This window comes from Haemaphysalis longicornis, unplaced genomic scaffold, assembly GCF_048455015.1.
Source record: "Haemaphysalis longicornis isolate Haplotype H1 unplaced genomic scaffold, Haemaphysalis longicornis Haplotype H1 scaffold_2, whole genome shotgun sequence".
In the NCBI taxonomy this organism is placed as follows: Eukaryota; Metazoa; Arthropoda; class Arachnida; order Ixodida; family Ixodidae; genus Haemaphysalis; species Haemaphysalis longicornis.
The window spans coordinates 136,785,930-136,806,857 of record NW_027526295.1 but is presented as its reverse complement, the minus strand read 5'-3'; the positions used below and the strand labels follow the sequence as shown (position 1 = coordinate 136,806,857).

The window sequence follows — 20,928 nt, the reverse complement described above, 5'->3', positions numbered from 1 at the left end:
CGTCTGATAAAAACAGCAGGACACGTCTGGTGGAAAACATTGGGTTGTCGGCCAAGTGTGATGGGTGTAGCGGGATGTGTTGTCTGTACAATTCAGGAAAATCTTTGTGTCGTGTTGTGTTGAGTGCCTTGCATTCAATGAGTATGTGGACTACGGACAGGGCCTCTCCGCACCTGCTGCACTGGGGTCTTGAAGATCCCGTGAGCAGATACGAGTGCGTTGCGTGCAAGGATGTGCCCGATCCGTAGTTTAGCTAAGGCGACTTCCCTATGCTTGTTGTGTGAGTCAGTTGTGTATGGTCCCAAGTATGGCTTTATTGCATGTAGTTTGTTGTTTGTCTGTTCAATCCAGTGCGTTTGCCATGTTCTACGCAAGTGTTGTCTTATGTGTGACTTGAGGTCTGTATAGGGTACCGCTGTTTTGTCTACAGTGTTTCTCGGTGCAGCAGCAGCGGCTCTCTCGTCTTTCAACTCGTTACCAACGATCCCAGTGTGTCACGGCACCAAACAGGGGAGCAGCGCCTGCTTTTGTGCATAGACAGACATAATGGCGTTGAAAACGGGATTAACTCTGTTTTTTTCTGGGCTTATGGAATGAAAATGCTTGAACAAAACTCAAGGAATCTGTATAGATGATGGAATTGGTAATTTGATTTTCAATAATATTTTATACAATTAGTAAAATTCTATATGCTTCTGCTGCAAAATGGTTTCGTGTACGCTCATGCTTCTGGCTGCATTGACATTCGCACTATGACAGCAGAAGAAGCGACAGTGACGTTTTAATAGCATCACTCCAAAATTCTGCAAATGGGTATGTAAACTGCAGAGACCGAAAATTGTGCAGTATTGCAGTTCGTGGTAGCCGATTTTTGTCAAGTTCTATAAAATAAACTTCGCAAAACACAAAGCTAACTTGCCAAGGCGGTAAAATGTATGAAAAGGATATGTACACATCTAAAAACGAAACGCGATATCCGAAGCTCTCTCTCTCTCTCTCTCCCTCTAAGCAAAAAGGGGAGAGCAGCGGACGGGCGATTTACAAACAGCAGAGATGTAGATCTATTATTAACGACAGGATAAAAAATATTGTCATTCAGCGATGAAATTTTAAAAGCATAAAGCGAGTTCATTCACAACCGTTGGTTTTCAAGGCACCACTTGCTACACTCGACATACAGACTTTGGACAGGCCTAGTGCGGCAAGCGCCCGACGCAAGACGAAGCCCGAAGTGTAGCACCGGGTGAAGCATTCGCAATGCTGTTTTAGTAACCAACCCGTACACCACATTGCCATAGTCCAAGCGAGACCCAACCAAAGCAGTAAACAAGCGCAGCAGGAGTTCTTTGTCGACACCATAGGATTTGTGGGAGACCCTTCAAGATATTCATTGTTTTCAGACATTTATGCTTAAGTTCCTTGATGTAGGAATAGAATGTGAGTTTATGGTCAAACACAACACCTAAAAACTTGTGCTCCTTGTTCACGGAGCTCAACATGCCGTTAAGAATGATATCTGCGTCTGGGTGCACTCCACGATTCCTGGAGAACACAACACAAGAGCTCTCTGCAAGATTAAGTTTAAAACAATTCCTGTCTTTCCATACGGAGAGTTTCTTGACGCCACGCTGGACTTGACGTTCGCAGATTGACATATTACATGATTTAAAGGATATCTGGACGTCTACATACATGGAATAAGAGACTGTGGGTGCCAATGCATTTCCAAATAGTTCATCTTAACTATAAAAAGAATAAAGCTAAACACTCAACTCTGAAGCACGCAATTTTCTGCCACGTGAATTTTAGAGTGCACAACCAACTCTCACTCGATATGTTCTCTCATACAAGTAACTAACAAGGGTGTTTAGCATATTACCCGAAACACCGAATGAATTGAGGTCATTAAGGATCCCGTAACAACAAGCGTTGTCGTAGGCCTTCTCGAGGTCAAAAAACACAGTTACACAATACTGTTTGTGCACGAAGGCATTCTTGATATACGTGTGAAGTGCGACGAGTTGGTCTTTCGTCCATCACCCCACCTCTGGACGGCAGTTCGGCCTGCCTGGCAGCTCTGGAGAAGACCATTGTACAAAAGGAAGTACACGAGCCTTCGGTTTATCATCTTCTCGAGGAGCTTGCACAGGCAGCTCGTCAGGGCTATCGGACGGTAACTTGAGGGGGACCACCGGTCCTTTCCCTCCTACCAGAAAGCCACTACTATGGCTGCCCTCCAAGAGCATGGAATGTGCCCCGAAAGCCACATTTTATTGTATAGATGTCGGCGTGTTTCAGGTGTGTGCATGTAGGTGTTGTATCATCGTATATGTGATGTTGTCTGGGCGTGGAGATAAGGGCTTACACGTGCTCAGAGCAGCCCTAAGCTCATGCAGTGAAAACTGAGTTATAAGAAGTCGTTGACCAGTCGTTATCAAGTAAAGGCTTCTGTCGGCCGATTGTTTGTTTTACGAAAGTATTTGTGTAGTGTGGAAGTGTTGTGCAAGTGTGTCACCCTGCTCTTCGATTGTGTCCCCTGTTGTATTCACCAGAGGCAGGCTGTGTGTTTGTTGCCCATAAGTTTACGTATTCCTCTCCATACCTGGCGCGTATATGAGTATGAGTTTATTGATGTTATTAATGAGAGCCAACTATGTTGTTTTCACACGTTTTCCAAACGCCTTTGCCCTTTCGAACAACAGAGGATTATCCGACGTGGGGTACTGACGAAGGATACCCCACGGCTTGTTCTAGGCCTCTCGCGCCCGCCTACAGTCATCATTCCACCACGGTCTCCTCTGGTTGCGGGGGGCACCAGAGGCGTGGGGAATAGACTTTTCACCAGCGTCGAGGATGTGCGCCGTGAGTAGTTCGGTAGCTTCTCCCACGTGTAGGTGTTTTATGGATGTGTGTTAAGTATGGATGTCTCTGTAAGACCAAATTCTGGATCTGGCAGTAGAAAGAGCAGTTCTTAGCGAAATTCAGATAACAGATCTCATAGCTTTGATACCAGAACACACCCGCCGCGGTGGCTCAGTGGCTAAGGCGTTGCGCTGCTGAGCACGAGGTCGCGGGTTCGATTCCCGGCCGCGGCGGCCGCTTTTCTGATGGAGGCGAAAAGCAAAAACGCACGTGTGTACGAGATTTCGGCGCACGTTAAAGATCCCCAGCTGGTCAAAATTAACCCGGAGCTCTCCGCTACGGCGCGCCTCATCGCCTGCGTTGCGTCGGCGCGTTAAACCCCACAATCAATCAATGATACCAGAACACTCACGGTTGTTCTTGAAGGTACGCGGTCGCGCCACTCTTATGACATATTACATAGAGGTAGCATCTCAAGGCAGCACAAGATGTAGGGCGTAACGGTGTTCACCATTGCACGAAAACTGATGAGGCATGCCGTCGACAAGGTAATGACGCTGAAGATTGCCGAACCGGCTGAAGGTGATTTAGTGTCATCAGTGATAATTGTGGAAGCTAAAGGTAAAGAACCGTGTCTTTGCATAGATTGCCGTAAGTTTAGCTCAGTGACAGTGACAAAAGTGTACCCCCTACCACACGTGGAGGACTGACTTAAAAGAGTGAGTGATCAAGGCCTTTAAAGTGCAATTCAACGCCCGACTTGGGGTGTGGTTAGTGGCAAGTTGCACACAGTGAACGAGCCACTAAATGAGCTGCTTTCTCGACGCTGTTCGGTACCTTCCTACGTTTGCTTCTCCCTTTCGGGCTGAAAAATGCTGAAAAAATTGCCATGCAAGGCTGATGAATTAAATACTAACAGGCGCGGAAGCATTCGCACTCCCCTATCTGGATGATATCGCAGGATTTTCTAACTCTTGGCCACGGCACATCAATCACCTGTGCAAAGTTTTCTGGAGGCTACAGAAGGCTGGGCTTACACTGAAGGCTCAAATATGCATGTCGGGTCGCTTAGACGTCGATTACCTGGGACACAGAATTGGCCAAGGACACCGCAGCCCACCAGATGTAAAAATTCTGGCGATATGAGAATTCCCCCGCCAAGAAACGAAAACAGAAATCCGCACGTTCTTAGTGATGGTGGGTTATTATCAGCACTATGTCAAAAGCTTCTCGATTGCCAGCCCGATTAAAGACGCCTTAAAGAAAGACGCGCCTATTCGGGTAGAATGCGGGGCAGCGAAAGAGGTTGCTTTTGTGTCTCTCAAGGCTCCGCTCATAAGTCAGCCAGTCCTAGACAGCCCGTACCACTCGAAGCCTTTTCTTGTGCAATGTGACGCGAGCGAAAGAGGGTTAGGTGCAGTTTTAAGCGCGGAAGACGAAAATGGACACGAACCCCCAATTCTCTACGTGAGCCGAAAATTATCTCCTCGAAAGCAGGCCTACAGTGCCATCGCAAATGAGTGCGCATGCCTAATAAGGGCTGTGGAGAAGCCTCCATGTTATTTGGCGGGTTACGAAGTTGTTTTTGTTTCCGATCACAGCCCCCTCACGTGGTTTAACAGATATCAAATAAAATCGGCAGATTGTTGCGTTGGAGCCTTGGCTTGCAGCCGTATGCATTTGTGGTTAAATATACGGAAGGATCCCTGCACGCAAATGCAGAAGGTTTGAGCAGGGCTTTCTCTTCCTTGGCCTAAGACGGCAATAATGCAGCACTACAACGATTCTCAATTCATTCCCCTGCCTTTGCATGGGGCAGGCTTTTGCGTGGCCGCGCTCGGCGGTTGTTTGTGGCGCTTCCGGGGGCTTGCTTTCTTGCCTATGTCCAGTATACTGGTCTTGAGCACGTCTCCTACAGACATCCCGCGACGCCTGAAGTTCTCAGCCTCTACCCACAAGGGTTGACGTCTCATGAACTAAAAGGTCGTCAGACGCTATGTGGTCGCCTGCAATCCCGAAGACAACCCCTTTCAAGCACCGTGATACAAATAGTCGGTGGTGCTCCTGTGGTGCCCCTTCCGAAGAGCTTTCAACCTAAGTGTCGGAAGTCAAACGTGGTGCGTTTCTGCCTACCATCGGCTCATCTGGCAAACTTTTTGTAGGCAACCCCCCCGTCCTATGCAATGTTCCGGCAGGAGGAGCTGTTGCGCTGTAGCGCAGACGTACCTTCACTCCGCGCCAAACAGCCAATCTGGCGAAGCGTCTGCACTGGAATGCTCGTGTTGGAACCCGCCAAACCGGCCGATAGCTGGGGAGCTGAAGCGCATGTGTGTGTGTTTGTATGTGCGTTCAACCAGCGTCGAAGAAAGACCATCGTTCCAAACCAACCGCAGTCGAGCACAGGTGTAAAAAAATTGGCCGCGTATCTGCCCCTTTTGTTGCAAATGTCGTCAAAAGATGATAGTCTTTATCGAATTTTGCCAAGTAAATGCCTCCCTTCGCTTTCTCGCTCACCTCTCATGTTGTTCCTCTTGCGTCGCGCTCCTCCCAAGGTAAATACGCCAAACGTTTTGCTTAAATCATTTTAAATTTCCCGCGTTCCACTGCTCCAAACCGGGTGTCTCGATGCCAACGCTGCCGTGCGGGGAAGACGCGCGTGAATTGAGGCGCCCTACTTCAACGTTTATAGAACCGCGTTTCCCTACGCCACGTGCGTTGCAAGCAGAACGTGGAACCTATCTAGTGGAACCTTTCGTAACTGTTACCGGTTGATTTCTTAAAATGGCTCCAGAAGCTATATTGGTCCGAGCGACAGCAGGCGACGCGGAGTGAATTTTTGTTCTGCAGTTGAAGAACCATTTAATTTAGCAAAAGTCAAGCATGTATAATTTTTTATAAAGGAACACTGCAAATATCACTTCTGTATTAATTTGTTGCCTTATAGTTGCGTAATGCTTGTTCTTATTCAACAATGTTGACAAGTATGAACATTACACCGTACTTAGACGGGTAGACTTAGCTGTTACTATATAGGACTATTGCATAGGCATTGTTTTACTTTGGCCGGGTGGATGAATCGAGTCACAGACAGACAGACAGATAGACAGACAGACCGACAGACAGACACACCAAAATTTATGGGTTTAAGTAGCCCAAGAAAGACTATCCTCGTTAAATACTGGAGACACCGACCAAAACTGCGCGGCGTTCTTGCGTGCCGCAGCGCACGTGGGCTAACTATGATTGTGCTGTTTCCCACTCTCCTTCTCGCGACGGCGGGGCTTAAAAGCAAACCCGAGCTCCACCGCTGGGTTTTTTTAACTGTCGGCAAGTGAGCCGCAATAAACGTGGCTTCTTCAGCGTCCGGCATTGACGTTCTGCGTTGGCCTCGGGCGCAGCTCAGCCAAAACGTAGCAGGAGTACTTTCTTCGTGAGCCTTACCCTGATAGCTGAAGAGGTCCCGGAGCTCACTGTCTGGTAAACAGACAGGGAGCCCATCCGCCGGAGCTTGACCTGGTCTCCGACGGCCACCGTTCGTGGTTTCTACCCTTCACCTTACAACACATCGTCATTGTAGGTTACAACTTATGTTTGGGGGCTAGGAGTCCGCGGTGTCGCCAATACCATCACTACGATTATTCAAGGTGCCCCGTGCGTGTTTACGACACAGACTGGTGAATGGTGCTTTACGCACTGTTTCTATACTGAGGTTTGGCGTTGAGTTCGACAGGCGATCACTTAAGGAAGAGCGTTCTTACACAGCTCTTTTATATGGAGTGAAAACATCACCTGCTCAACTTTTCTCAAACAATTTAATAAATGACACCTCGTGGTTCGGGTTGTTTTTGGCTGCATAAACCATCGTTCTTCAGCATTCCCACATGGCTCTGCATTGCACCAACTTAAGCTTACTACATAACGAAACATAACTTTATCTCTGCTTGCTGAAGCAACCCTGATTTCGTAACTAATAGGAGCAACAGTAAATTATTTGGTCCTGAATATTTCCGTTGTCCCTCGATCGCTCTATGCAATGTGCTTATTTGCACTTATGGGAATGATTTGACTCTTAAATCGAGGCTGCCCGAAATTTTCATGACACGAAGCAGCAATTAATAGCTAGCTCTCATGAAACTATCCCTTGATACAGAATTATATTTACTAGCCCCTATCCTGCGCAAGCTTAAACATGACCCCTAAACGCTACCATTATGTCGCATCTGTTCGAACGTGGGTTTTTTTTTCAAATTTAAATAAAAACCGGATTTCCCCAACGTTGTCCAACGAAAGCGCTCGTGCAAATCTACCACCAGCACGAGGGTCGGACATTTTGTTCGTAAAAGCTTTTGTCGACATCGCTTATATCACTTATGGATAACTGCAGATTTCATCATGCTTGCAGTTGTCGCAGAAGTGAGTACCGCTTGTCTCAGATAAATCAGCGTCGCCCTGCCGAATGGAGAGACTGGTAGGCGACATCTCATTTCGTCAGAAGTACAGAACCGACCCTTCCTTCGCGCCGGAAAGCATCAAATAAATCAGGCGATAGGCAACAAACTGCGCCCAAAGCATACCGAAGCGATGTTATTCCTGAAAATAGGGCTAGAAGTACACTTTCACATCAAAATCACTCAACATAAAAAATCGTGCAACACTGCAGAGGATCGATCGAACTTAGCCCGTTATAGAGTAACAAAAAAATTTACTTCAAAGCTGCAGTGTTCAGACACCGGGCCATTTTTAGCAGTTGCTCAAGAGAATGTTAGTGTTCAAAGTGAACCAATAGATGGCGCCAGATGCTTTCTGTTCTGCACCGTTTAGGAAACGGAATGTTTCTGCTTGTAACCCACTTTCAAACTCATACATACCTCGGAGAAGTCGACAACGCCGGGAAAGCTGTACCGCAGGGCGCTGCCTGTGTTCTCAACCACGCGGCCGGTTCCCTTTAGTGCCACCTTCTCAAGGATGAACAGAAGAGGCAGAAGTACCAGCGGCATCACCCAACTGTACAGCAGCATCTTCTTTTCACGCCACACGTGGATGGAGCGCTTGACGACCATGGCACGGACGCGTGAGCATAGTGTTGGTCGTCTGTCTTTCTCTCTGGCCATCATCTGGATCACCGCAACTGAAGTGCCGATAATGAGAGTGCAATATGGCATTTCCTCCGAATTCATTTTAGCAACAAACAATTGGATGAACAGACAACTAACCGCGTCAACACCCCGTACGTGAGGCCAGTATTAATTAACCTCCACGATTGTGTAATAGATCTTCCGCTACAAAGAAGCAACCTCCACAATTGTGTAATAGATCTTCCGCTACAAAGAAGCGAGTGAGAGACAATCACACCAATTCTGGGACCTGTGAGACACGCGTACTGTTTCTGAAATCCGACTGTCGAAACTGAACGGAATTTTTCGATCGAGCTGACTTATCATGTGGATAAGACGGACCCCAGTTCATTGTTCATTACATCATTGAAATGTGTTTTGGTGAAAATCTCAAGGTGCCAAAGTTACATTGTGGCCGCGGGCGTTCTTCTGCTGCGCGCAGAATTGATAGGATTCAGTTATGCGCTCCGGGATTGTTTGTATCAAACGATGACTGAAAGAGTCAGCTTGTAAAATTTTATGGGCATTGGCTCATAATTAAAAGTACCCTGTAACACTTTCAGTGAAAGCTTTCACTCCATCCTTTGGGTCTGAAAGCACTGTGAATGCTTAGTTATCGCCAGCACAAAGCGGCAATGCGTGATTTGCTCGTCGCATCACAACCACCTTCCGGTCCTGCTTGGCTTTTGTAGCGGTTTTTTAAAGTGGCTACCGAATACGTTTATTCCTGCAATTGAAATGAAGCCGGTCAATAGTCGCTACATTATTGTGATGACGTAATGCAAGCAATTCAAGAAAGCAACGGGAAAGAGGAAAATATTTTGAGCAAGTTTCAAAGGCATCTGATGGGCATAGATAACTCAATTAGGGCTAAGGAACTTCGTTCCCTGATTATAAGTGCTAGGTGTGTTTGTTGGCCAGTCTGGAAGCATTTAGAATTTAGAGAAAATCTAAGACAAATGTTGCAGGTTTCTTTAAGGCAGTCTCACAAACTTACAAACGCCGCTGACACCAAAACGCCTCAATTCGATTTAAAATTTCTTATGAGGAAAGCCTGAGCAACAACATTTTGTATCTGTACCCCTACCTTTATTTGTTTACAGGAAAAAACGAAGCTACTTTTAGTTATCACTCTCGGCGTGTCCCTTGGCAAAGTAAAAAAAAAAACGCGTGGTTTTCAATTGTTTGAAAGCTTGGGCACATGATGGATAAACCGCACGGATATGAACTTTACTGGCAGTTTGACAAAACGCTGAAGAAAAAACTCCCCAATCGTCGGTGGTAGCATCTCGTCAGTCAGAAACTGCAAATTGAAGAGGCTAAGTGTTACCCTCACCTCAGCGTGCTAGGCGATTCAATCATCGGAGCTCATGCCCATAGAATCCTCGCCTACTTAGACTAGAACACATCTCCGATTCACCCCAAAATGACAAGGGGCATTAGAGCTTCACGTTAGCTGATTTGGGTACAAACTGCCGGAAAAAAGGGAGGAAAACGGACGGAGACATGGTCAACCACAAGCGCTGGTGGACTCCAAAACATTTTACGTCGTCAAATTCAATACAATTTTCTTTAGTTGTTCATCAGCGCTTGCGGTTTCCCTTTTCCATCCACGTTTTCCGCGATGTTTTTTAAACAAACGACATTCTTTTTCCTCTTGTGCGAAAGCATCAGTACTTGTTGCAGTTCCGTTAATTGTAAACCGCAGACAAAATTCTTCTTAAAGGCTCGGAAAATCTCAAATTATAACGGATCTTTCATCAGCTGCTTTGTTGCTACTTCGAAAGGGCCTCTACAGGTGTGGATGATGGAGCCCCGCGTTGAACACATGGCTACAAAAACCATTAAAAATTTTAATAAAGTCTCCACCACCTCATTTCGCATTATCCGAAATTGATGTGCTACAGAACCTTCAACTCTTCTCCAAATTCTTCCTCCTCATACATCGACTCTCGTACGCTGGACATTAATTGCACACTACTCGCTCAAAAGCGGTCGAGCGCGAGCAGTTTAGAGCCGTGACACTGTTCTCCTCATCCTACGCGGGCTCTCCCGCTTTCTCCATGAGCCAACCAGCTTGATTGATTGATTGAAGCTTCATTAATTTTTTAGCAGAACTGTCGGCTCGAACTGTCCATTTTCAGGATGTCCCAAGCCAAAAAAAAAACCCACCCTCTACTGCCGCTTCCCCAGCTTCATATTGCAGTTTCCTGCTAGAATAAAGGCTCTCTCTCTCTCTCTCTCTCTCTCTCTCTCTCTCTCTCTCTCTCTCTCTCTCTCTCTCCCCTGAAATTCTGAATGTTTGACCTCAATACTCACAGTTTGCGTCAGTTTCGGACCCGTCGTCACCTCCGTCATCACGATGAGCCGCTGCCCTCTTCTTTGTGTGGCGTCGGTGAACGTGCTGCTCCTCGCCTACGCTGTCTAACACGTCCTCCAGAGAAGTCATGCTGACGCCCACGGACTCGATGCCCAGACTGCTTCCGTACTTCTCAATATCCTATACAGCGGAAACGCGGAAAGTACTTTTGTCACCGTGTCCGGCCACTACATACTTCTATGCGAACGCTGTTTTTATTGGTAAAGCATTCGTCTTAATACGGCATCGCAGGATAGAAAAAATAATTACACTATAAATACCTTCTGTAATGCTTCCATAACCCTGTATTTTGGTGACCATTTCGGTCATCGAAGAGGGCTAAACGAAGGCGCGGGTATGAGCCGATGTTCACAGGTCAACAGGTCTGCATACAATGCCCCAGCCACACTCAGGTTGAGAATATAAAAGTAACCGGGCTTCTCCCCCTTCTCTACTTGTTTGCTCTGTGCAGTTAGTATTCCTAAACGGTAAGGTGATGATTGGGAAGAGATCATAATAAAGCAGCTATCGTCTTCACCAGCCGCGGTGGCTCAGTGGCTGTGCTGCTGATCCTAAGGACGACAAGTAGGTTTCAGGCTATTGCCGCCTCTTATCATTCGGAGACGAAAGCAAAAGCTTTCGGGTATCGAGATTTCGGCACACGTTAAACATTGTAAGGTGTTCAAAGTTAATCCAAGAGCTCCCCACTGCACAACGCCTCATAGCCCACGTGTAGCGTCGTTGCGTAAAACACCAAAAATTTGAATCTGGACTTCATCCTCCAACGAAATCACCAGACATTTCACGCCAGCTACCTTATTGGCGTCAAGATAAGACATACCAAAAGCAGCAGCGTGGCTCAAAAGTTTCCTAGATTGTTCGTTTGTATAGACGCTTGCAGAAAGTCTGGCAACATTAATCATTCAGCTGTGGCAAAACTGGTGGTTAACGTGACGATGCCATGATATAGAGTGGCGCAGGAACGCCGTTGCGGCTGCACGGTTTGGCCTCTCGCTTCACCCCATAAAAGGATTTTATTGGTTGTTTTGTATACGCTCCTAATGTGCTTGTAGCATTCAAAAGCACTATGCCAACGCATTGCTGCGTACATCTTTGCAAGCGGTACGGATACGTGTATAATGACGGGCAAAAGGTTCGTACGACGCTCGTCTTTTCAGCGTCTCCTGTTTTAATGTTCAAAGCAATGCATCGTTGTCTACATGAGAGCTGCATGGCTGCGTTTCACGTGCCGGTTCCTATCGACACCGTTATAAGCGATGAAAATTTAGGAAGCAGCGTTGTTTCGGTGCAGGCGAATTCGAGACTGCGTGCGTACTTCATCCTGCAGCGCGCTGACGGACGTTTGCACACCTGTGAACCCCAAACACGCCCGCCGTTTTTTTTCGCGAATAGTTGTTTTGTGGAGCAGCTTGACGTGCGGGTCCCGAGTGCTGCAGGTTTAACGCCGAACGTTCAGGCAGAAGAGTTGTGGCGGTGCAGCCAAACATTTTAGCTTGCAGGCGTGTTTTGCTTTGCTTGTTTTCACACCTTGGCGGCAGTAGATAGGGAACGCGGAAACGCGAACTAACAGTGTATTTTGCGATCTTTTGGGGCGTTCAGCTACCCCGACATACTCCAACTGAATTACAATCGTGCTTTTCTATAAAGCTATTTATGTACGAATTCCTGCAAGTTTATACCTTGTATAACTTATTTGCAGGTGCCCTATCAACAGTGTCCAACTGAAATACAGATGAAGGAAGCGTGGATCGCAGCAATCAAGAGAGATGAGCAACAATATTTTACTGTCTGAAGGGCTAAGAAAGCTTTAGGAACATTGCGCGGAAACAAGAGAAGTGTTTTCATGTATGCTATCGTCCTTTCCGCGAGTGATTTAGAAGGTTCTGACAGTCGCAAAGTAAGCGACCAACACATGACTGGCCCCTCATAGTCGGTTCATAGCCGCTGGCCGGCACTGCCACGTGGCAAGGGCGCATCGAATAAACACAGTTATAACTCGATGACTAAACAGGCAAGCAGCGGTAAGGTAAGCAAGCAGCGGTATTCGTTCTTAGTAACAAATCCTGCATTCGTTTGCTGCAGTCCGTCATTACACACGACAGAATTCTACGCTGAAATTCTAAGATCTTGTAGGGTCTGTCAGTCGGCGACCCTCTCGATTAAAAGTCGAGAATATGGTGCTCTTGAAATAGAGGAAGAGCAACAGGTTATTTTCTCACCCAGTTATGGGGAAAACAACTTTACGAGAAGCGCATGCCATTATTGCGCCGCGGCGGACGGTAGCTTCTTTGCGTTTGCTGCCTTCTGGCTTCCCTTATGATGGCGGGGTGGTGTTGGCGGAGTTATTTCCTGCTCATGAGCTAGCGCTCCAGGCATTTGTCGAAAGGTCTATCAGGCTACCTGATGATCTCTTAAGCTTCTTCACCTAATTACCCCAAACATACACCGCCTTGTACCTGCCACAAACTACCTTCTCGGTGACATTCGCTATTAAAAAACTGATTCCTTTATTGGTGCTTATTCCAGTGGCTTTATAACAAAAAATATTTTTTTTCGCTGTACTAAAAGTGATGCAAATAGCGGTGCGAAAAACTATATGGCTGCGGATTGTCTTGCATGTGGCTCTGCTCATTTGGCGAGGGAGCTTCCAATCTACCATAAAGCGGAATTACCAGCAGGTTACGCCACTCAGAGTCCGCTGAGGCTACCCTAACGTTCATCACGGTCCCGTTGCCAGCTGTCTCCTGGACTCTAACGCTTTTGCGCCGAAGCTTGACGAAGTCTCAGGCGTCCACAGTTCGTGTTTCCGACCCTTTGCTTTCAAACTCGTTTTTCTTTTTTAAAAAAAGTCGTGTTTTGGAACATTTGGTTGGCAGCTGTAGAGTTAGGTGCGGTATAGGCTGGGCCAGGCATATTCCAGAAATATTAAGCATTTTCCTTTAAACGACGTTCACTGCGGCCTTCTGCTGCCCGACATAAAAACAACACTCACGAGCGCATAGATATTTTGTCGCGGGTTAAAGAAAAGGAATACGGCACAGGCGCTGGCATGCGCACTCGTGTAGTAGAACAATGGTAATTGCAATCGAACACGCGATACCCTCAATGCTACGATTTTCTAATCTGCACGTGGGCAATGAACATCCCCCTGTGGGTTTAATGCGAATGTCAAAGCACCTGTAAATTGACTGATGATTTAGCGTGTTAGAGGGCATCTTGCAAAAAGAGAACATTTCAACAAATTTTTTTCCTGCCCAAACTCCCGGGCTTTCCTGAAGTTAGAATTCCTCTTCTGCAAGCATTTTTCCACCCATTTACGCTGTTCGCCGCTTTCCAGCGATTTCGGTTTGATGTCTGCCTTGTACCCATAGTATTGCTAGCATGTATACACATGTAAACAAGTGAACATGAAAAAGAACGTACCTTAAACATCTCGATGATTTTTCGTGATGACACAATCTGACCAAGCACGAACACGGCTTCGTTATCTGAATCACTTCGGAGTCTTAGCTTTGCAGCATGCTTCAGAAGAAACTTTTTGACCTGGTGGACTTCACAACCTGGCCGCTTGTTGATGTGCAGGTGGTAGCCGGCGCCAAACCGCTCTTTTAGAAAAGTGGGCGAGCCGACGCACCTACAACGTAATTTCGTATTCTTCATAACTAACTGCTTTCGTACAAAATTCCAAAAATAGAACAGTTGTAAACTTAGCTATCACGAGCCAAAGCAAATACTGCTCGCAGTTTTTAGTGAGAGTTACTTTTCTTAAGAATCTTTCTAGTTAGTCGTTTTTGAGTGGACCCACATCGAAGGACTGTAGCAACGACGCCAAGTTACATAAACCGATCCCGTCCACTACTATCAAACCTGAACCACAGCTCAAGATTTACCTGCAACCAGAGCACCTCGGTGTAGCGTTTTACGTCACCCCACTGAGTTGACGTACAGTGAAGTGACACAGCACCACCGCCTTGTGAAGAGTTCCCTCATCCACGTATTTCCAGCTGCAACCTCCGCATTACTTTTCACAACAGGAGGACCTCCCAGCGCAATTAAATTCTTGCTGTCGTACGACAGCAAGAACTGTACTTCCTACCGATTGGAACGACAACTCAGACAGAAGTGACGCCACTATTGCTAGCGACACGTTCCCAGGCCAGTTGACGTTTACACCTAACAGCATCGAAAGTAGCCATAGCTAGTAAGATGTCGGCCAAACTGACAGCGTAAGAAGGCGAAACATGAAAGAGGGATTTCCGGCAAGGAAAACCGTTCCCTTCAAGCTGTCCTAAACATAACACACGAACGTGACGTGATAATGTCAGTCGCGCAGGATTTACACGGCAGGCGTCAGTGTCATGGGCGCGGCAGCATCCGATCTGGTCAAAAGAGCACGCCCGCGATGGGAACTAACGAAATGCTTTGCCTGCTGATCGCCACAGTTGGGAATACATGCAAGAACACTCCGAGAGGCGGCTGTTTTTGCAGGAGAACTAGACAAAATCCCTCACAGGAAGCGCCACTACATACGTAAGGACCACCCATTGGGCCACTGTTGCATTATTTCTTTAGGGAATGAAGGTTGCTCAAAATTTATCCGCGTGAGGACGAAAAGGCCTGCGCAGAAGTAACGAGGAGAAAGGATGGTGGTAAGCGAACAAGTAATTTGGTCTGTACTTACATGTATACAGTTACTTTCGTTTAACGAAGGAATTGTAGTCGTAAGAGTCTCCTGTATCCGTCCCATTTCCCTGCAGTATTATCTATTCTCATCCCAACTTGAAGCCTCTAAAACGTCAGTTTATTCCAAAGCGTTTATCTTGCCGCAGGGCGCAGGTGAAGGGGAATTTTTTTATAACGATGAGGAAACTTGAAGGCGGCAGCGGTGGTTGCGGCGACCAGTCCACGCATCTAATTCTCGCGCTCTGCAATCCAGGTTGGTTCCACGAAATTTGAGGTTCAGAGGTCTCTCTATTGTTTGCTTACGCCGCAGCTGCTGCCCAGATCTCTGTTTTGCCGTACTTGCTCTGCGCTGAATGATGCCGACGAATGTGGAACTCGCAAAAAGGATTGAGTTGCTCGAGGGTCTACTCAAGGGGAACTTAGATGCATTAGTGCTTGAACTAACAACAAAAATCAAAGAAAAGCTTAGCGAACAAGGGCTGGGTGAGCAGGCCTCCTTGGCTGAAAGTGTTCAGCTTATGAGCGACCTATTTGATGAGATGAAGGAGAAACAGGTCGAGCTCATTTCCACGAACAAAGCACTTGTATTGAGCAACAACGAACTAGAAAAGAAAGTTGCCGACCTAGAACAGTACTCCCGAAGCAACAATGTAGAGATTAGAGGTGTTCCCTCTACCCAGGGAGAGGACTGTGCGGCGATCGTTCAACTGATAGGGGAGGTCTCTGAGTGTCCTGTTGCGCCATCCGACCTAGACATCGTCCAGCGCGTTCCCGCGAAATCTGGTGACAAAAATATAATTGCCCGCTTTCTATGTCGCGAAAAGAAGAACGATTTCTTGTGCAAGGCCAGGAAGGCTCGTCTGTGTACCAACCAGATTGGTTTTCCGGAAAGCTTTAAGACGCCAGTGTTCATAAATGACCATCTCACCGCTGACAACAAAAGGCTATTCGGCAAGGCACTTGCTCTCAAAAAGCAAAAGGGCTGGCAGTTCTTGTGGACTGATAACTGCCACATCTTGGCGCGCAAGACAAGCGACAGTAAGACGTATCGCATTTCATCCGAATCTGACCTGCACGTTTTCACCTAATATCATTCATCTCATCTCTTGCCGCTTCCCCCGCGCAACTGCGCGCCCAAAACTTTCATGTCGCTGCTATCTCCAGACAACTTTAATCATATTCTACCAAAAAATAATTTTTCATTGATTCACTTCAACGCGCGAAGCTTACGAAAAAATAATGATGATGTCAATAACTTTATCACGTCCCTCGACCACCATTTCTCAGCAATATGCATTTCTGAAACGTGGCTTTCTGATAGCGATAATAACTTGCATGGATTTTCACCTTATCAGGCTGAATACTGTCATCGACCCTCCGATAGCTACGGAGGGGCTGCCATTTTTCTTGATCCCACCGTCGTTTACACCCGCAGGCATGATCTATCTTTCAATATTAGCAACTGCGAAGCTGTTTGGTTAGAAATAGAAGATCCTTTACTTGCATATAATCGTAAACATACCCAGCTTTCTCGCTCAAAATTACAACCTCTCCGGAACCTAGAAAAACCGCTTTAGGAAAATGATATTTGGCATAAAGCTAGAAGTCAACGTGAAGATTAAAACGCTAAAAGAACATTTCAGGTTTCTGAATATATTTTTGTGTAATTCGCTGTCAAATCTAACTCCCCATGCATTTCTATGGGATAGTTCCCATGGCTCAGGAACCCAGTCGCACAACGTGCGCGACTTGAAACTGTGCACAAAGCAAGTATTTACCTCAAATATTAGCTGTGAAAAACAACATTTTCATTTCGCTAAAAAATTGCAGAGTAATCACTGTTGAAAGGACTGCCATGAGCGGGAAAGCTGCACATGAAATTTCGTTCTTGGCTCAGTCTATCGTTCCCCGTCCTCTTCTGTTCCTGAATTTCTTCATGCTCTTGATACCATTCTTAACAAGCTATCATTCGAAAATAAGAACGTTTTGATATTAGGTGACATAAACATTAACCTTCTCGATACAAGTGCTAAAGTATATACTGACTACACTGATTGCTTCTCTGGTTATGGATTCGAATCCCTAATTAACACCTACACAAGATGCAGCCCAAGGGGTTCTCAAACACTTCTAGATCACGCATTATCTAATCTAACCCCGACTCCAGTATCTGGTGTACTGTGCACTGACATAACTGACCATTATCCTACTTTTGTTTCATTAGATCGTTCAGCTTCACTCCCTGATAAATCCTTCTTTACTTCTGTTTTTTCTAAACATAAATTTACTGATACCATTCTCAGTACTGACTGGTCTGCTGTTAATGCCGCTGTTGACCCTGTGAAGGCTGTCGATGACTTCTGTACGTTGTTTTTGAAGGCTGTATCGTTGAGCACAACAACTGTTAAATGTAAAAATCAGTTCAAACACGCATGCAACCCTTGGATGACGAATGCCTTACAGACCAGTTTACGCAAAAAAGATAACCTTTACTGGAAAACAAAATGTCAACCTTTTAACACTGCTTTAGCCCAACGTTATAAAAAATATACTAATACTCTCAGTAATCTACTTAAGCTTGCTAAAAGGCAATATTATGAAACTGAATTTACGAATAATAGCCATAACCCCCAAAAACAATGGAAACTAATCGGTGAATTTTTAAATACACTGTCCTCGCGTAATAATTTTCACAAAATTAACTTTAACGGAACCGTCTTTCTTCAGCCATCCGACGTTGCTAATGCTTTCAGCAACTTTTTCTCATTATCAACCCCAAGCATTACCACTACTGATCAGCACTCCCTACCCCGCTACCCACACTCGTTTTATCTGTACCCCGTTACTGCCAATGAAGTGTACTTAACGATTTGTAACCTCAAAAATACCAGTCCCGGTTTGGATAACATTTCCATGAGTCATTTGAAACTTGTTGCTCATATCGTTTCAGAAACAATAAGTATCATAACTAATACTATTTTTAAGTCTGGCATTTTTCCTAAAAACTTAAAGATGGCGAAGGTTGTTCCAGTATTTAAGAAAGGTAACAAGGAGTTAATTAACAACTACAGACCAATTTCAATTGTTTCGAGTTTGAGCAAGATCATCGAACAGTTACTTGTAAAACGCTTAACTAACTATCTAAAAAAATTTAACGTGATAGATAATTCACAATTCGGTTTTCGTGCGGGAAGTTTCACTAGCTTGGCTTTACTAACCTTAACCGATTTTATTAAAAAATCTATTGATTGTGGTAAATATGTTGGCTCAGTATTCTTAGACTTCACAAAAGCTTTCGATACCATTATTCGCAAAATTTTATTCATGAAACTGGAAGCATATGGTATAACCGGTCCAGCACTTACTCTATTAAAAAATTACTACTTGGTTGATAGGCAATACGTGGTAGCTGCAGCTGGCTCGTTCTCTGACTGTCAAACTATTAACCAAGGTGTCCCGCAGGGTTCCATTCTCGGTCCCTTATTGTTTAATATTTATATCAATGACTTACCCAGCTTTTTACACCGATACAATTGTCTTTTATATGCTGACGATACCACAATAACATTATCAGACACATCTATAGTATCTCTAACTGATAAATTAAACGCTGCTTTAACGGATGTAACTGAGTGGTGCTGCAGAAATAATTTAATTATTAATCCTACTAAGACTAAATTTATGATCTTTAGAAGCCACCAGAAAGTGTTAGGTATGTTGCCACAATTAAGACTTGGCTCTAATCGGATCGTATCATGCGACTGCGTCCAATTTCTTGGTATAATTCTTGACACTAACCTTAAGTTCACATCTCACGTTGATCATATCAGAAAAAAAATGGCATTTGGCATCCGGGCATTGCTGAAGGAACGACCATTCTTTCCAACTAAAGCTTTGTTATCACTTTACTTCGCTTTCATGCACAGTCATATCAACTATGGAATCACTGCCTGGGGTAACACATATCACACCCACCTATCATCCATTCAGCACATTCAAAATCAAGCTATCCGTATCATTACTAGCAGCCCTCGCCATTCAAGTGCATCACCTCTACTCCGCGAAAATTCAGTTTTATCGGTCACAGCATTGTTTGCTTATAACTTAGGTATTTCTTTTTTCAAACTACTCAACAACCAATTGTTTTGAACTTCTTGACGTAGGTACTTTAGTGAACCATAACACTACTAGATTTGCCTTGAATAATAACTTGATGTTACCTAAGGTAAAAACTAATTATGGCCAGCAAACATTCCATTTTGCCGCAATTAATCTATGGAACCGCCTACAACTTAATATTAAATCATCACATTCTATCACAGCCTTTAAAAAATCTCTAAAAAATCTTCTTCTAACCTGATATGTTTCCTAATTTTTTTGTTTTGCTGGTTTGACTTTCGTCATTTGTTTGCACAGTAGTTTTTTGTGTACTTTTGTAAACCGTTAGTATTTAATTGTGTATAATGACAATTTGTTTTTTGAATGCCGTGTTTATGTACATAGCTTAATATTTTAGTAACTTCCATATGAAAACCATGCACTACAAGTTCTTGCTTATTTGTTTTCTTCACAAATGTTTTATTGCACTTGCTTTCGCTTCCACTGCTGCTTCTGTAACGTTTTTTGTGTACTTCATCATCGAGGGTCCCAGTGCAGTCGCTGACTTCGGGACCCTTGTCTGTAAATTTACTTTGTAACCGTTTACTTTTTATGAATAAACTTCAACTTCAACTTCAAAGATGATTAGACGGACATGAAAAGTTACCCCTTCGGTTGCATTCTTTCAGGGCTAGTATAAGGCTTTCATGTTTAACAAAAGGTGTTGTAGATGTCACCAAAGGTCCGTAAAAACACCGAGAAGCTTTGTAATGCAATACCTTATGCGCCCGCACGCTATCACGGCGATGCGATCTCCAAGTACGGAAGCTTCATCAAGGTTCTGCGTTGTGAGAAGGATAGTGCTGCTGCGACGAAGTTTGAGCAGCAGTTCCCAGACCTCTTTCCGTCCATCGGGGTCCATGTTGGCTGTTGGCTCATCCAGAATAATTACCTAGGCAAGATAACGGGCGGATGGCTTTCTCAATATGTGCATAAGCTTATTTTTGAGCACGGAATGCAATGTATATGAATGAAATCATGTCCTGTTCTAATTAATTAAACCGAACCAGGAATTCCAAATTTTACACTCAGTACTCGTCCATTAGCTTATGGTTAGGCCTTGGCTAGTGTGTTATAGGTTAGACTAACTCTACAAATTTTAATGAAGCAATTTTAGGTACGGAGTACCTCAGGAACGCACAATGTCCGTCCGCGTCCATCCGTGCGTATACCACCATCAAGCAAAAATCAAGCGAAATTCGATTTGAGCCATGAGCGGCAGTTTCATTGAGGGAATAATCGAAGGCTCAAATCGAATGACGGTCGCGGCACAAATCGGATGTCACTCAGGGTGCAACTTGGATGTGATTTCAAGTCCCGGTACTCCGCACCCTCGCCATCATCCACGGAGTGGAGATGCTGCCATTTTTTTCTATGCGTTTAATGTTTTGGGTTTTCTTCGCTTTATCATTTTTGCGTTTTGCTCTAAGAATGCGTATGCATTGTTAAGTGATAACATTGTACTGAAGCAGAATAATCGGCCGGCACTTTGGCCCTGAAATTTCCACTCGGAAACAGTCATTATTATGCTTCTATCCACTTCCTTCGCCACACATAGCCTTGGGCGCAATGAGAGGCTGGCACATTTTTTAGGATAAGTACAGCTTGTTTCCTTGCCACAATTAATTTTTCGAGCTGAACACGAACAAAAAACGGCTCAAGCCAGTAATGCCACATCACGGTCACAAATTCCTGCAGTACAAATTTATTTCCTCAAAATTAACAATAATA

General features: G+C 45.0%; 1 protein-coding gene across 1 annotated transcript in view; it reads right to left on the bottom strand.

Annotated features, from left to right (window-relative positions):
- Nucleotides 1-20,928, bottom strand: part of LOC144168309 (phospholipid-transporting ATPase ABCA3-like) — an 84,263-nt gene that overhangs the window by 53,663 nt on the left and 9,672 nt on the right. The window contains exons 5-8 of the mRNA XM_077697319.1: nt 19,917-20,089; nt 13,780-13,990; nt 10,296-10,476; nt 7,731-7,990 (exon numbers count right to left, since the gene is read on the bottom strand). Coding sequence (XP_077553445.1) covers nt 7,731-7,990; nt 10,296-10,476; nt 13,780-13,990; nt 19,917-20,089 — 825 coding nt within the window. The remainder of the gene's footprint in view (nt 1-7,730; nt 7,991-10,295; nt 10,477-13,779; nt 13,991-19,916; nt 20,090-20,928) is intronic.